Source organism: Calypte anna, chromosome 17 (genome assembly GCF_003957555.1).
Source record: "Calypte anna isolate BGI_N300 chromosome 17, bCalAnn1_v1.p, whole genome shotgun sequence".
NCBI classification, from domain to species: domain Eukaryota; kingdom Metazoa; phylum Chordata; class Aves; order Apodiformes; family Trochilidae; genus Calypte; species Calypte anna.
The window spans coordinates 7,988,198-8,005,000 of record NC_044262.1 but is presented as its reverse complement, the minus strand read 5'-3'; the positions used below and the strand labels follow the sequence as shown (position 1 = coordinate 8,005,000).

The window sequence follows — 16,803 nt, the reverse complement described above, 5'->3', positions numbered from 1 at the left end:
GAGGTGTGTCAGAGCTGGATTGGGATGACCAGCTGTTCAGCCTCTGGACAAAGTGAGAGGCTTGTTGAGATGCCCAGCAGGACACCAGTGTTAAAACTGGTGCTGCGGTTACTGCTTTCTGTGAAGGTCTCACCTCACCACAGCAAGCAGGTGTAGTTTCCTTTAAGGGTTTGTTAAAACTTCAGTTGGGCAGGGCTGGACTGAAGCCGACGTGTCCTTTCCTCTTCCTCTCTGCAGTTGCTATAAACCTCATCGTGCAGCACATTCAGGACATCCTCAACGGAGACATCTGCAAGTGGCAGCGTGGGGCAGTGAACGGGCACGGTCGGACCTACAAGCGCCCGTTCCCTGAGCAAACTGAGGGCAGCAGTGTGCTGGCACCTGGCAAGCGCTCCCACCTGGAGTCCAGCAGCCGCCCACACTAGCCTCCTGAAGGATATTTGCCTCTGGTCCAGACCAACACTGAAGACAATTTAAGGGAAGAAGGACTTCAGCAGAATGGTTGGTGAAGTGCCCTTTAAGTCCTCCTAGCAGTAGAGGGGATGCTGGTGTCAAACTTCCTGCAGAGGGGAGAGGAAGGAGTTGGCTTGCCCGCCCCTCTTCCCTCCAGACCCCCTCTCCTGTGTCTGGAGTCATTCTGCTCCTCAGTGAACTGGGTAAAGGCAGTGACACTTGCCATTTTTTTTTTTTTTTAATTTTCAAAATGAGATCTAAGGCTCCCTGGAAAATTAAGTGCTACCAGGTGATTAGCAAGAGACCCCATTTCCCTCATTTTTATCTACTTTAGCGGGAAAATTAGCTGCCTATTTTATTTTCCATTTTCAGAAGACAAAACAGTCTCTTTCTCCAAGACTAGCTCACACCTTGTTAATGTCACCCAGCAGGTGTAGTCCCTTATTCTCCACTTTGCTGGGACCTAGAATTCTGGTGTTGCTCTCCTGCTGGGCAGCCTCCTTTGTGAGGTGTAGCAGCATGTGGGGGCAGGAATGACCTGTAGAGCAATCTCTCCCTTGAGACAGAGCCAAAACCAAACATGTCTGGAGCAAATGGAAACTTGCCGTCCATCAGGGGGCACAGGCCCAAGTAGTTGTGTGATTCCAGTGCCTAATTTATTCCTTTCCAAGCACCTGATCCTTGCTACACTGTATGAATAATTTTTGTACCCAGTCTCCTTTACCAGGGTGTGTCGCTCCAAATGGATTGAGTTGGAAATGGAGAGTTGACCTTGTCAGTATTGCTGGGTTTTTTAGGGTGTTTCTGTACTGCTGGTTGCAGATTCTGCTGGGCAGAATCCGTTCAATTCCAGGGGTGGGTGGTGAAGTCAGTGAGGGGCAGAGTGGATCTGTGAATTGCAAGAATCCCACCCCTCTTCTGCTGGCACGAACAGCTCTCTGGCCATGCTCCTGCCCTCAGACAGGGTCAAAGCACTTGCCTTGCACTCAGGCAGTTTAAACTCAAGAATTTATTTTTTTTTCCTAAAAAAGAGCAGACGAGGCTGGAAGTATAAACACTGCAATCCCAGTTTCTGAGTTTACCTAAGATAAGTGATACTGCAGCAATGGCGAGTTTCTGGAAGAGCAATAATTCTGCAATGAAGTGCTTGTTGGGCCTTTGAAAAATGTCCTTGTGCTACCTGAGTCTGGACTTAGGGTGTAAATGTAACAGATTTGTAAAGAGCAGAGTCTGGGGGGGAGGGGGAGGGTTTGCAGAATATTAAGAGGAAGTTTTTCATATTTGCTAGTTTTCTAAAACCAGGGTCTGGCTGTGTTGGCTGTGTGTGTGTCTGTGTGTGTGTGTGTTACTTTGGCTAATAAATAAATGAACAAATAGTGGAGCAGAAATGACTATTTTATGTAAGAGGTACTTACATACCTGTAATATATACCTGTACGTATGCTGTACTACACCAGCATAAAGGGATAGAAAGGAATGCCTCTGGAGTGACCTAGTACTTAGCGGTTCTTTCTCCCCCTTAACTGTTAGTTTGGTAATGTCTGAAGTTTCAGAGAAAGTAACAAAAAAACCAAAAACAAACAAACAAACACTTTAAAAAAAAAATGAAGTCTGTGCTTCCATCCTTCAAATCTTTTCAACACTGGAAATCAGTAACTTTGTGAAGTCTGTGATTTCACCCGTCTTACCCCAGGTCCATGGTACAAGTCTGTAATGCTGAGGAGACAGCAGTTAGGAAATGAACTGGGTGCTCTTTAGCTCAGGGTGCCAAACTTAGAGTATGAACTACTGCAGTGAAGCATTAGCTCTCACAGCTGTTTTAAGCAGGAGCAAAATAGTCACTAAAACCCGTTCTGAATGACTGTGGTGTTTGATAATCCTTTACTCTGGGGGAGGGTGGGGAGCTCAAAGCAGCCTTGAACAGCAGTTGTTAGAGCAGCAGAAACTCTGCAGCTAGAAGCTCCCTTGTCTGTCTTGGTCAGCTGTGAGCTGTAGTGCAAGATCCTGTTGCTGCTGTAGTCACATGGAAAAAAAATAAATTCATGTGGGGTAGGTACCCAGGCGTTGGAACACCTGCACAGAGCTGCAGCACATTCCCTGCTGAGCCATCCCAAGCCCTCACTGGCACCTCCTGCCCTGTTAATTTCTCTGTTGGTGCAGGCCAGGGCATGGGCTGAGGCACTGCCACTGTTTTGACCCTAAGGCCTTGGGTACAGGTTACAGCAGGTTTCCTGGTCAGTCTGATCAGTTCTTCCAAGGGCTGCCAGGAACAGCAAGACCACAAGGCCAAAGGACTCTTCTGGCTATGGTGACTTCTTGGCCTGCCTGAGGCCTTGTTTTAGCTTATTTAGCTGTAACAACAATTTTTTAATGTCTGTTTTATTTTTGCTTAGCTTCATAAAAATAATGATTATGGCAAATGATAAGATACAGATAACAGTAACAAGTCATTATGCTGTACAAAATGGACTATTTATAAACTTAGCTTAATGCCGTAATGAAATGAAATAGGAGTGATAGCAAAGAACACACTGCTGGGGGATGTGGTCATGGGGTGATGCTGAAGACAAGTGATGCAGAGCCTGTCACTGGTAGCTGAAGATGTGTAAACTTCAAAGTTGGGAAAACCCAATTTTTAGGAGTAACAAAGAAAACAGAAAAGAATCCAGCATGTTGGAGAGTATCTATTTCTAGTAACTTGTAACATGGAATTGCAGACCAAGGTGCTAGGGAACATACAGAATAGCCCCAGAGTGCAGCTTAATGCAAGAAGGAACAAACCATCACCATCCCAGTGCCAGAGGGAGGAAGAAGAAACCCCTGCAGCCTGCTCCTCCCAACTGCGCTGGTGCTGACTGAAACCAACAGCCTTCAGAGCCCGAGGGGCAGTGGAGGTGAATGGAACAGGGACAGAGACTGGGAATTGAGCTCCTAACAGGTGTAATACTGTTGAGAGTTGAGACTTTTTTTTTTTTGTAAAGTATTTTTTCTATAACAGTTAGATCTGGACTACTATCAATTTTTTGATCAGACTGTAAAGTTTTCAATTATACTAACAATAAATTCTTGGCTTTGCATAAAAGGTGTCTGGGTTTGCCTGTAACAGGACTGTAACTATTACTGTTTTCGGATCAGGATGTTCCAGCTGTCCTTCCACCGCAAGTCCTTGAGTTCAGGAACAGACAGAGAGGGCTCCCCATAGGTGACAGGGCTGAAGGTGCAGTAGACAAGGTAAATGGAAGAGAACCAGGCAACGACCAATGCACTGAACATGCTCTTGAGAAGTGGGGGCCTGGAGTGAGAGGGAAAGAGCAGTGAGGCTGAATAAAGGCTGGCCAAATGCTCCAGCCCAAAAGGAGGACCAGTGTGTGGCCTACAAACACCAAAGTGTGGCCACTGCTGGAGAAACCACAGCTTGCCCTGCAGCAGCTTGCTAGGGTGACAACCCAGGAGAAAAGAACCATGGCTCTTCTCTTGTCTGCCTGCCCATCTATCCAGCTATGAGTACCAAATACCTGCAGAGATGATTGCCAAGATGCTGTAGTACAACGGGGATCAGGAGAATCTGGAATGTGAGGGCAGGCAGGTAGTGGTACAGGAAAAGTGTCTTCTCCATCAGGAAGAAGGGCAGGTAGTTCACAGCCCAGCCTCCCAGGCAGATCCCCCCAGCTGACACCCACAGCTGCCACGCATCTGCAGAAGACATGAGACACCATCTCAAAGCACCTAAAACCTCAAAAAAGTCACCTACCTATGGCTTGGATTGTTAGGCTGTTTTTTTTTCCCCACCCCAGCTCATGCTACTAATTAATTAACTGAATACTTCAACTTAACCACACTCAGCTGAAGGAAAGGGTTATGTTTCATTAGGTTTTTATCTAATACCCATCCAGACAAATTACAGCCAAGGTGAAGAAGCTTCAGAGCAGGACAATAAAATGTCCTGGCAGGAAGAGCAGCATAAAGCTGCCTGGCCACGCAGAGGAGACAGCATCTCAGTTGGAAGAAACACATCAAATAAACCCCTCCCCACACGGCCACTGTGGGACCTCTTGAAGCATCACCAAAAGGCTCAGGAGAATCTGAATGTGATGCCTGGAGATTGCAGGGAATGATTCAAGTAACTCTCATGCTGGCTACTGTATTGTCTCATGAGGTGACAGTTATATTATGACCACAATGAGTCTCTTCATGGGCTACTCTAGATTTTGGTGCATCCCAAATAAAAATTTCAGGGTTAGTGGGCAAGAAGAAGTGCTGGCACAGCCAAGCACACAGTTCACACACACACCATGGGGTCAGACCTTCAGGAATGTCGTAAATTTTTCTTCGTCGACGTATCAAGTACCACAGGGACAAAGAGGTGTAGATCAGAGCAGCAACATTAGCTGAAGCCCAGGTGACAACATTCCCAAGGAGGTGGATCTGGGCCTGCAGAACAGAAAATGGTCTAAGCCAGAAGCAGGAACATGCTGCAGTTCTGTTGGAGAAGTTTTAAATATTACCTACACAGGTTTGCTCTATTAAACTTCAGTAGCCTGATCTTTCCTGGAACAAAGCAAGCTGATAAACTTAGCTGTTTCAACTCTTTTTTAATGTCATCCATTTAAAAGATGCTATTGGAGATGAACTCATCCTCTAAATGAGATAAATAATGGAAACAATTAAACTGCAGTTTTCCTTTAAATAAAATGTGCCAGAAGACATGATTTAATTAAAAGCAACTACTGTCAAAGCTGTATTAAATGCCAAACAAAGCCCAAACCTCAGGGAAAATACACTCTTAACACAGGAAGAGTGGTAAGCAACTCCTTGGTGGGAACCACAGCCCTGCTCTCACTCCCACTCATGGAGCTCTCATCTGAACTGAAGGCTGCTTTCTTCACCAGCTTTACATTTACCTCTCATACTTACACCAGAGGTCGGGTGGAGCCAGTAGGCAATATTTGTGTCCATTGTGATCCAGTCAAGAGGAGAGGAGCTGTATTTATGTTCTGTGTCTTCGTTTTTTAATGTGAGCATTTTCCACTAGAAAAAAAAATAAACAGAAGGCTTTCGGAACAGGAGCCATGAGTGGGATGGCAGGAAGGGGTAAGCAGCTCCAGATGTAAGATGGTAAGTTCTTAACCTGGGAGCAGAGAAGGATTTTGCATCTCTCAAACTGGCTACTGATCACTACAATGGTTTTATTTGTTCTTCTATAATGCACTTTCCTTAGTGAGTTCCTACAGCAAGGGGCACCAATACTACTGACTGCATATAAAACACACAACAGTTCAGCTCAGGACAACTTCTGGGTACCCAACTATCTTCCACTCCCTTCTTTTCTTACGCAGACATCTGGGTGGGTGTTCAGTACTGAACAGCACAGGTGCACCCAGAAGTACCTTTCTTTTCAGTGAGGAAACTGAACTATCAGAAAGGAATCAACAGTGAGTCCTCATTGAGTTCCTGCTCTGCAGTAGAAGCAAAGATGAGGGAATAAAAAGATACTCACCTGCAACTCTGTGAACTTTGCCATGAAGCTGAGGTTTTTACTTATGTCCATCTGCGTGGGAGAGTGGAGTTCCACTTCCCTATCTTTTTGCTCTTGGCCTGGAAGAAAACAGCAAAGCTCTGGTAGAAAGTTTGAAAGGAGAAAGTGCCCACATGATATACCCTGGCTTCTCACACTCCCAGGAGCCCTTCCCCAATACACAGTTCAACTGCAGGAGCTCTCTAAGGGGATTTGTAAGGATTCTGTCATTGTGACAGAGCCAGAGCCTGGTGATCACACACACAATAACATTGTCCCATCACACTACCACCTTCCCATCAACACAGAGTGTCTCCCAGTCACAGAAATCTGCTCGAAGAACAGGGCTGAGATGTACTTTTCCCATATCTGTGCTCCTCCACATTCCAGACCATGCTCTGGTGGTAGCCTTTGGACAGCTTCTCTCCGACCACCTCCAGCTGCCGGTATCCCCACTCAGGTAAAGATGCTCCACTGAGCTGAAAGTGAAAGACACCTGTAGGAGTAGAGTGCCATCATGCAGGACGGCAGCCCTGCCCAAGCAGTGATCACAGCCAGGAACAGATAGGAAGTCTGGGAAATCACCACACAATTCCACCTCAAATGCTACAGCCACAAAGGCAGCGGTTCTGGGAATCTCTGCGACGAGACCCCAACATTCCAGCTGCTGCCACATACTACACACAGAGTCAGCATCAATCGCTGAGGCTGCACTCAAACTCCAGCTGTGAGCAGTGTTCCAAGCCTCCTGAGAAGCAGGATAGCTCTGCCAGCTCAGCAGCTTATTGTTTCCTGTTATTTGCTTATTTGGTTAATTATTCTAGTGGGTGGGTTGGGCGTTCTGGAGCAGAGCTCAGTAGCTCATGAGACTGCAAGACCTACCTGAAGGAAAAGCTATAGGCAAATAAACATAAATCCACTTGCCTTCAACACTGCAGAGGTGTTCACGTGAACAAACCTCACTTCTGACAGAATTGTCTTCCACAAGTCTGTGTCAGACTCCCGGTTCACAATTTCCTACAATAGAAAGATGTCTTTTGATCACCATGTTATCTGAGCTGTTTCTGCTGGAACATGATGAGCTCCTCCCTTCCCTTTGACCACTCACCACTCTCCACAGGTTCTGTGCTGGCATGGAGATGTTATAATCAATATAGCAGGAAACTTCTTGGGAGCGGGGGCTAATAGGGGCAGCAACATCATGCCTGGAAAATGAGTAAAGTAAGATCCTCCAACAGCATTTCCCAAATTCATACAAAAAAAGCAAACCCACAGAGGTACTGAATTGGGTTAGAACAGATCCAGTAAGAAAGCAAAAAATAAGTAATTTATACCGATTGTACTGTTTACCCTGAACGAGAACACTTCCCACAAGCAAGAGCTGCCAGGAAGAGGCTCAGAGGAAGCCAGTACAGATCCTGGCTGTTCCAGACTGAAGAACAAGCAGTGATTGTGACAAACAGAGATGCTGTTCACTGGGGCTTCCAATCATGAATTAGGTTTGGAAGGGACATAGCTAAAACCCAAGTTCAGAACAACCCCCTTCCCAATCTGAGTGATATTAAAGTCCAAGCAGACGCCGTTTGGGATGCAGTCAGGAGACATTTCAGGCAATGCCTGCTTTGCCTGGAACAGAGGCAGGGAAGGGGCAAGGATGAAAACTCTCCAAGGGATCTTTGTATTTTAGGAATCTGCAGAACTATCATGAATTGTAAAACCACCACTAAGGCCACTAGTAGAGAAGACCAGGATCAGCTATCAGTTCATCATTAGTATCAAATCCCACTGCCAAGTAAACTGCAAAAAATAAATAAGCACATAGCACCCTTCCTCTGGACCACAGGGATGGCTTATGTAATCACATGAGGTCCCTCCTAGCTCCACCATGTTAAGAATCCATGAATAACGAGCACTTTACAGCATGTCTGAATGCCAGGATAAGAACACTTCAGTCCCTGAACAGTTATAAGGAAGCAGAAGGTGCCAGCAGACTCATCAGAACAGAAAGTGAGGAGAGGACTTACGTGTTGAGGTACCGAGTGGTGATGCCATGGACCAGCTGCACGATGTGTCCGTGCCTGACAGGCCTGGGGGGGTTACTCACCACCAGCTGCTGCCTGGTGGAGGAACACCAAGAGGAAGTGGTTAGGTAGTTAGTGGTTTTGATATAATGCAACCTGACCAAACTGTTAGGTCAAGAATGTGCAGGCAGGGATGGACATTTAGGCAGTAAGATGAGAAACTGAAGCAACCTACAGATTGTACCAGAATGGAAACAAAGCTCATCAAGGTAAAGGTGAGTTAAGAGCAGAATGACTCAGGTGGGTAATGGGATACTGACACCCCAGCCATTAGGTCAGTGGCCTGAATCCAGGGCAGTGGGGAGTGAGTTCAGATTACCTCCACCCCTCAGCTGTTTGGTGCCTTCTGAGAGGTAAGTGTGTGCCTCAGTGAGGTCTGACAGCTGTTCATACTACAGCTAATGTGACTTTGGCAGAATTATAAGATCAATGACTATCTCCACCATGAAGAGCACACTCTCATCTTGCTACAGGTCTAAGGCATGCTTTGGCAAGGGGGACCACTGCAGTTCTTCTTATTGCTGCCTGTACTTTAGTGTTCTACACAAGTCCATGACATCATCCAGGGGTCATAGGAATATTCAGCTTGAAGAATTTTAAGAAGCTACTGGGTTTCTGTGGTGCTGGTGGGATCCCTACTTGAAAGGTTTGCACTATGGACAAAGCTTCCCAATGGGGATATGATTTAGAATGGCACACAGTCCAACTGGTAGGACTCTTCATACAGTTCCTAGAGCAACATAAGGAACAAAAAAAAAGCAACTTTTTAATCAGCATGAAATGGTATCACACAAAGGCTTTAACTGGCAAAACCAGAAGAAGTAGTCCTGCTTCTCACCAGGAGCTACAATGGCAAGACACTTCAGCACAAACCCGGCCTCTCAGGCACAGGCACCCACTTGGAATCCCTTCCTGTGTGGTAGATTCTACAGCTCATCCCACACTTTAAACACAAAGAAATACCTGTTCTGCAAATGTGATCTCTATTTTCTTCTCAGACCCATTCAAATTTGATAAAACTCATGAAGGTACCTGAATGCCAAGGCTCACACATTTCAAAAAACAGAACTTGTCTTTCATGCAAAGCACCTGAAGTTCCCACTGGTCTCATGAGTCTTTATAAAGTCCCCGTTGGGCACAGCACAGCTGATGTTCTGGCAGGAACAGTTCAGAAATAATTCTGGAGTCCTCAGTAATGCTCTTACTATAGTGTGGAGGAGTGTGCAGAGAGCCATGCCTACCAACTCTGTGGCTCAGGATCACACATGGCCTTTGCACCCATCAGCAGAGAAGAGAGATGTCCAATCCAAGCTACGCCCTGGCTGGGGTTTTGGAGCATGTAGAAGCTGCAGTTACAGCAGCTTGGCATTCAAATCCCTTACATACTCACATTCCAGGATCTTTGACAATCCACCAGTTGTTCACATCCTTGAAGGGATAGCAGGTCACCTGCTGCTGATGGGAACTGCCTCGCCCATTCTCATACCTGTATGGGAAGTTAAAAAAAACTCCACAGGTGTGTAACAGAACGTGTCTGTGCTCAAGAGCCACAGAAGTACAAACCAGCACTGGCCCCATTCCTACAGAGTACAGAGAATCTGTACATCTGCTGTGTGCTCTGAAGGATTAATGAAGAGATCTCCAGGACCTGAACTGAAATACTTGGGCTGGCAGGTGAAGAACCAGAGAATACTTTCACCCTAACAACACAGACTCAACCAGATTCCTCACCTGATGGGATAAGTATTTGTGTGGGAATGGAGCCAGCACTGCACAGGCTTGCCCAGCACGTTCCTCAGAGTAATCTGGGAGCCATAGGCCACCTCCAAGGGCTGACCCTGAGTGATCCGAGCCAGCCCACCCTGAGAATAAAAAACAACCCACATACTGCTTAAATTCTATTAAGAGTCACCTGTCACTTGAACATGGCAGTATCTTAGCACAAGACCTCATTTGGTTATATCTACTAAAATCAAATCTTGCAACACCATACTCAGCAGATACCAATGCCTGAAAGACTGAAGGGCCTCAGGAAGATCCCTAAAGCCAGGCTGTTGTGAAAGACAAACTAAGCAGTCTTCTACAGAAAATCATACTGTCATCCTGCAGCCTGAAATGTCATCACTTAAGAGTTCAGTACTGTACCTATTCTTGCAGAGTTCTCTGTAGGAAGGGACAAATTTTTAGCAGAAGAGAGAACATACTGTTCTTGGTTCACTGGGAACAGATTTTCATCTGTTACTGGGATTTCAGTCATTAGTGCCCCATCTTAAAGCATCAGCAAAGTAGTTAAATGACACTATAGGAACAAGTATCTAAGTTCAGAGGGACAAGATCACACCCCTTTTCTTCTAAGAGTAAACACAAGACAGATTTCCCCCTCTTCTCCCCTAATAAATCAGTTTCATGACCACACTTCCTTTACCTCTAGGCTGGCTTGGAAAGCACTTGTCATGATCTGGTCATGATGCCCAGAGCGATACAGCAGTGTCAGGTGAACATAGAAGAAGGACAGGTATATTGTCACAGGGATGAGGATGAGGGCCAGACCCCTAGCCAGAAAATGGTACACCAAGGAAACCTAGAAAAACACAGAGAACTCAGTGGTTTCATGCTCCAGATACTGAAAATATTAAAAATACCAGTGCAATTGGCTTGGTTTGTTTGTCTTTTTTAAGTTCCCACAGCCACTCTCACTCAGCTCTACTGTGGTGGACAGCTTGGTAAACTTCCACTGTGGATCTGAACTGAAGGCAACAGGAAGTATGCAAAGCAGTATAGGTTTTGAGCTATAAATCAAGATATGGATAAAAGCAGAGAAGACAGTCACACAAACATGCTTACCCTAAACCTAACTCAATCTTCTCCAGCAACTGAGCTGGGAATCTGTTCTATGACATGAAGGTTTGCAGGCTGTGCAAAGGAATTTTGGTATAAAAAGCATCTACAGACAGCATGGTTACATGTGGGCTTGTGAGGCTCCTGGCTGGCTCCTATACTGAAAAGTTCTGTGTAATAGGTTTAGCAAAACCTTTTGTGCTACCTACATTTGAGAAGTTCTGGTCTCCTATCATGTGCCAGAAATGGAGTCCTGAGACAGCCAAGAGCAGCATATAGGTAAACAGGCCCATGTATTTCACTCTGAAAAGAAAGTGCATAGAAGATGAATACAGTTAAATGAATGCAGTTAAAAACTACACAGCTACCCACTACAAGACATTACCATTCCATCTTTCTCTTGAACAGGATTGGTACAAGATAAATAAGCTTCAAGACTTTGGCATCAGCAGAAATGATCTGTTTGCCAATTTACACTAAGTGGCCTAGTGACAGAACCTTCTTGATTATAACATGCTGGCAGATCACAAAGCACCAACTCCCTGAATCGAGACTTACTGAAACCTAAAGCAACTAGAAGGGAGGGGTGACATGCAGGTGCTAATTTATAAAGTAAAGCTATCTCTGAGAAATGTGTTCTGTTCTCAGCACATTGCCCTCTGATGCCTGGAACTGCCCTCTGTGAATCACCATCCTCTCTACAGCAATGCTCTAACTCACTAAAACATCCTGGAGATGTCTGCTGAGAACTGCACCAAGAAGCAGCCTTCAAAATCCAAAGCCCCATGGCACCTCAAAGGGTGGGCAGGAATATCAGTTTACTAAAGATAAGACATCATCACTTACCCAACTGCACAAGAACAAGCTACTCCAGTCAACAGAAGCCAACACCACCAGCTGCCAGAAAAGGAGCTTAAATAAAAGAACGAAGGATGATGTGGTGAGATCTGGGCATCTTCTTAGGATCCTGAATTCAACTAATTTAACTTGGAAAAAACAACTTGCTGGACTCTCCTGTTTCTTACTCTACTCAGAGGTATCTCGTTTTGAACCTCCCATGCCACTAACTCTCAGCCTTGACCTACAGCTTGTTCTTAAATGTTCTTTTCTGTATCCTGGAAAGCAAAACCAAATGTTACCTGCCTTCTGATTCCAGAGATAAAAGACATGTAGTACATCACTTGCTTGTTTAGAGATAATTTTACTTTACTGAAGATTACTTTATCCTCTGCAAGGATCAGAACACAGGTGAAGTCACAAGAAAAGAGACAAAGATCTCTAAATTCAGTGTTTGTAAACACTAACAAAGCAACATTAAGTGATCTGCTAACACAGGTGTTTCTGTGCAGTGTCCAATAAAAAACCTGAGTGGGCAAAGGAGTATTCTCAGGGATTTTTATTTTTAACACTGCTCAGGAGAAAAATTCTGGGGCAGCCATGTTAGAGGTCAAAGCATTGGATTTTACAGACAGCTGAAGAAGAGTGAAGTGACTCAAAGTAAAAAACAGTCTGTGAAAAACACCACCAGAATATCCAAAAGGATGGGAGACAGTCCAGCCTTACCTGTGCCTTTGCAAATTGTAGAACTTTAGGTAGGACAGAACTGCAAGTAGAATAAAAAAAATCAGTATTGATTCCAGGAGCATGAACCTTGACTGTGTGATCAAGGAGTTCTCTGTTGGAAAAGAGAGACAGACACAAAATTAGACAAGCTTATCTGGAAGGCAAGTGCCACCACAGACACTCACATAATTATCCAAGAGTAGGACCTGCCCCTTTAAGGACAGCCAATTCATTTGCAATCTTAGTGGCTGTAATAGGGAGGTAACATGTTTAAAGGGACAAAAAACTTCCAGCAGGAGCAAAGTACACAGCCTTAACTGTCTCCAAGGACAAAGAGGTGGGCAAGTGGCAAAGTCTGGCAGGAGGCAGATAAAGGTGTTGTGCTTGCCAAAAAAATGGACAAAGAAAATCCTGGAATGCTGGGAAATCCAAAGAGGTGTTTCTCAAGGCAAGGAGAGTCAAGGCAGTGACCCCAGCAAGCAATGAGAATGATGACTAAGCTTTGAGAAAAGGAACTACAATGAGCTGCTTTGTGCAGGATTCCCTGAGCCAGATCAGAGCAACCAGTAGCTATAAGAAGTTTCTCTTATCGGTCTGCTAAAGGGTTGCTGAGAGGCTCTTTCCCTTTCAGACAGCTGCCACTAGAGAAAAAAAAATAAAATCTGAGTTATACACACCCAAACAGTGTGAAGTGTGCTAGGGACACAGACTGGATGATGTTTGGAGAAGAAATTTGATGAGCTCTGATTTCAAGTTGGGTTGTCCTGCTGTTAAAAAAGAGTATATTGCAATTCATCCTGTAAGCCTCTGAGGAAATGAGCAGAGGACTCCAGAGATGCAAGAAATATGGTTTTCTGTCAGGCTGTTAAGGCTGCCCACTGCTTAATAATGAAATGAACCTCAGAGTAGAACAGCAGCCTGCTGAAGAGCTGTAAGGACAGCAGGGGCTGGAGAGGCTTGCAGAGACTGATCCAGGCTAGGGCTCAAAGTGGGCTCTGGTGGGGGGGAATACATTCGGGGGGAAATGCCACTCCAGCCTTTTATGTGCCCTAAAAAAAACACAAGGGGAAAAGGGACCCTTTGTCCCCTGCATGAAGGACCCAGGGGGAATAATCTTACCTAAGAGTATGAGAAAAGCAGCTCCAAGTGCAGCACAGTGGGAGAAGTGCAGTTCTATCAAAATCTGGTAGGCCAAAGGCACACAGAGAGCACCTGCCAGGGCTGGCAGGAGGCGCAAGGACCAAACAGGAACATTCATGCTGTATTCTGAAACAGGAGACAACAGTGACACACTCATTTATAAACTATTAGTTAAGGAGAAGACAGATCAATACAGCATTCCTTATGAATAAACCATAAGGATGAATCCAACTCCTGCTCTTAGTAATCTGTTGTCTGTCCTGTACTGCTCTAACTGATTTTAAAAATCCGTGTGGTGGAATCACAGTGCCTCAAACATCTGTTAGAGACCTGCAGAAGTCTTTTTTAAGAGAAGTAATGGAGTCACATAAAGCAATAGGAGGCAAAAGGAATCTGCCTGCTTCTGAAATCCTGCTTATTTTCTCAAAAGGATGAGACAGTTAAAATCAGCTCTTACCAGCTCCAATTCTGTTCCATAAGAAGTTCCCATCAAATCCTCCTAGGTAACCTATAACATAAGCAGCAATTCAGCATTTCCAGTTTCAAAACAAATATAAAAACTGCTGCTAACTTGGTCCTGGAACCATTTCCCACACACAGTTTCTCTGCACAGGAAAAGCTCTCTTTCCCCAAAAGACCCCCTTTTTACTGCTCTGTCTGCAGCAGTACTCACGAACATGCAGAGGCACCAAGAAAACAAACTGGGAACAACAGACTCTCCGTGGCAAAGTTCTAGGTGTATTTCATTTCTCCTTCCAGATACTTTTGTTGTGCATGTCTCAGCTACAGAAAGGAACTCAGGTCTGTGAGTCTCCTTGTTTCCTACAATTTCTAGTCACAAAGAAGTTCTCATCTTACCTTTCTCTTTATCCAAAGGACTGGATAACAACAAGGAAATGGATGGATGGCTCCATTTCCTCCCCAGTACTCCTGCAATAGCCCCAAATGACACTAAATAAAGGAAACCTTAACTCCTTATCAGAATCTCTTGGCTGCCTCGTGCTTTTTCCCCAGAGCCAGGATCTGACAACTCATTTCTAACCAGCATTTCTCTCCTTCAGAGCAACAACAAACACTTGGAGTTCCAGGGGACACCCTACCTCCCAATGCCAGCAGCATGTGGCCGAAGGGTGGGCCACTGTCATCCACAAAGAAGATCCTCTTCATGTAGAGTGAAACGAACTGGCCATAATAAACTTCATCAAAACTGGGGGGAAAAAAGGGGAAAAAAAATGTCAAACCTAACTGGAAGTAGCCAGCAGGCTGCAGGGATACCAGGAAAGGAAACACAGATTAGTGGGCAAAAGGCTAAGAATGTAGTGAAGCACAGTGAGTGGCTTTGCCCCTTCCCTAGGGAGTTGCTATTAGGGAAACATTACCACTCTGTTTGCAGAGGCTGGGGTCAGACAAGCTCTGCTCTTCTGTTCCTGCACCCTTACTCACAAACACTTAAAAAACACAAGTCTGTGGCATTCAAGTAGAAAATAAAGTATTCTACTCACACTACAGCCCGTGGATAGGAAAGCCCCCAGAGGCGGCTCATTAATCCCATCACAGTCACTGCCACCAGGCTGATGTTGATCTCCACAGCAACCACAAATGGCTTCTTCACAAGCCCCAGCATCCTGTCCAAGGTCTCTCCAAACCTTTAAGAGCAGAGAGAGCAGCAGTCATCCTGTAGCTCACAGCCAGCTGCAGATCCCTTGACAGTAAGCATGCACCACTTCTGTGAGCAGCACAAGGGAATGGATCTTCCAAAGTTCTCCTGCTTTTAGGTGTTTTCTGCTGTATCTACAGTTTTAACTCTGAACTACTAAACCCATTTAACTTTTCATCTGCCCTGCTTCTGCATGTGTGGGGGTCTCTGCCATCTATATAAAGCTAGAAACTTATAGAAATATGCTTATAAATATGCTTATACTTACAGTGGTTCTGCAGTAACATAACTTAATTCCAGCCTACATTCTGCTTTGAGCTAAGCAGCTCAGACTCCAGTGCTAGTGATAGGCAAACTTCCTGCTCAGGCACAAGGCTGCTCAGGTAGCTTAAAAAAAAATAGTTACTTCTTTGCAAACTGAATATATTTCCTAGGGGAAGCAGAGGGCAGAACCCTCTAACATCCTCCTTCTAATAAACTGGCAGGTGTGTGGGTGCTGCAGGGCTCTAGTGCAGCCTGGGGGGGAGTGCTGCAGGAAGCAGGATGGGACTCTACTCCTGCAGGCAGAAACTGCTAAAAGCTAGGTCAGGAAATAGTAGGAAATCAGCGTTGCATCTCCTCACCTCAGTATGATGGAAAGTTACACAAACAAATCCGTTTGCATGGCTCTGATCAGGGGAGAACAAAGCCAGCACATCACCACCACCAAGAGCTGTGCCACCATCCTCACTCCTCACCCCCTACAAAACACGAGTACTGTGTGGAGCAGTTGTTTATGAAGCCCCTTGCAACGCTGTGCTTTCCACTGGTGCTGGGGATGCACAGCCCTGCCAGGCCACCATCTCACAGGCTATGGGACCCAAAAGAACATCCTGATGGAGAGGACCCTGCTTCTCCTGCAGTGCAGGCAGGTGGGAGGCAGAACCTCAGCACTACTGCCCCACCAGACCACGTACACCTCCTCAAAGGACCATTAAGCCCTCTACAAAGTTCTGCATCCCCTTCTGTGAGCTTTAGGTTATGCGAAGGGTTCGCAGACCCCCTAACCACACCACCCTCCCCCCCCCTGAGGCCCTGTATCCCCTTTTGAGCATTACGGGGAGCAGCAGAACCAAGCCCCCACACCTCAGGGTCCTCAAGACCAAACAGCCACCCTCCATCCAGCTCTGTACCCCCCTTGAGTGTTATTTCGGGGCTGATGTCCGGGACCACTAACACACCACCAGGCCTCCCAGCCTCCCCTCCAGGCCCATGGCAGCAGCGGTGCCACCACCAGGCCTCGTATCCCCCCCTCCAGCCTTAGCTGGGGGCAGCGGCGCCACTAACCCTGCCACCAGGCCTGACCCGTCCCCCTTGAGCCTTACGGAGGTGCGGGGGGAAGCGGGACCACCGACCCCACCGTGCCCCGGGGAAGGCAGCGGGACCGGAACCAGGACCCCCGACCCTGAGGAGACGACGGCGCCCACTCCCTCCCGCCCGCCTTTACCCCACGTCATCGGATGTGACGTCAGACGCACGCAGCGCCGCAAGGGCGGGAAAAGGTAATGGCGCCGCCA

At 46.1% G+C, this 16,803-nt stretch overlaps 2 protein-coding genes across 6 annotated transcripts in view; one reads left to right on the top strand and one right to left on the bottom strand.

Moving 5' to 3' along the window:
* The window catches only part of UCK1 (uridine-cytidine kinase 1), a 5,005-nt gene extending 2,958 nt beyond the window's left edge, over positions 1 to 2,047 (top strand). Inside the window, exon 7 of the mRNA XM_008491502.2 lies at positions 238 to 2,047. Within this exon, the coding sequence (XP_008489724.2) occupies positions 238 to 425 (188 nt within the window). The 3' untranslated portion in view covers positions 426 to 2,047. The remainder of the gene's footprint in view (positions 1 to 237) is intronic.
* A 1,381-nt stretch (positions 2,048 to 3,428) lies between these two features.
* On the bottom strand, positions 3,429 to 16,734 carry POMT1 (protein O-mannosyltransferase 1). Of its 5 annotated transcripts, none has more exons than XM_030461122.1 (21): positions 16,612 to 16,721; positions 15,871 to 15,987; positions 15,093 to 15,236; positions 14,691 to 14,797; positions 14,048 to 14,098; positions 13,570 to 13,716; positions 12,451 to 12,562; positions 11,734 to 11,799; positions 11,097 to 11,190; positions 10,475 to 10,630; positions 9,781 to 9,911; positions 9,440 to 9,535; positions 7,993 to 8,085; positions 7,077 to 7,173; positions 6,893 to 6,985; positions 6,327 to 6,447; positions 5,951 to 6,048; positions 5,368 to 5,481; positions 4,758 to 4,884; positions 3,969 to 4,146; positions 3,429 to 3,745 (listed from the first exon to the last, which is right to left on the bottom strand). In XM_030461122.1, exons 3-21 carry the CDS (start codon positions 15,212 to 15,214, stop codon positions 3,571 to 3,573), a joined length of 2,178 nt encoding a protein of 725 aa, XP_030316982.1. In that variant the 5' UTR covers positions 15,215 to 15,236; positions 15,871 to 15,987; positions 16,612 to 16,721; the 3' UTR covers positions 3,429 to 3,570. The 5 variants fall into 5 exon arrangements, with proteins under 5 accessions (XP_030316982.1, XP_030316984.1, XP_008489723.1 ...); XM_030461124.1 differs by having other exon boundaries at positions 12,451 to 12,490; XM_008491501.2 differs by lacking the exon at positions 15,871 to 15,987 and having other exon boundaries at positions 16,612 to 16,734.
* Positions 16,735 to 16,803: the final 69 nt, after the last annotated feature.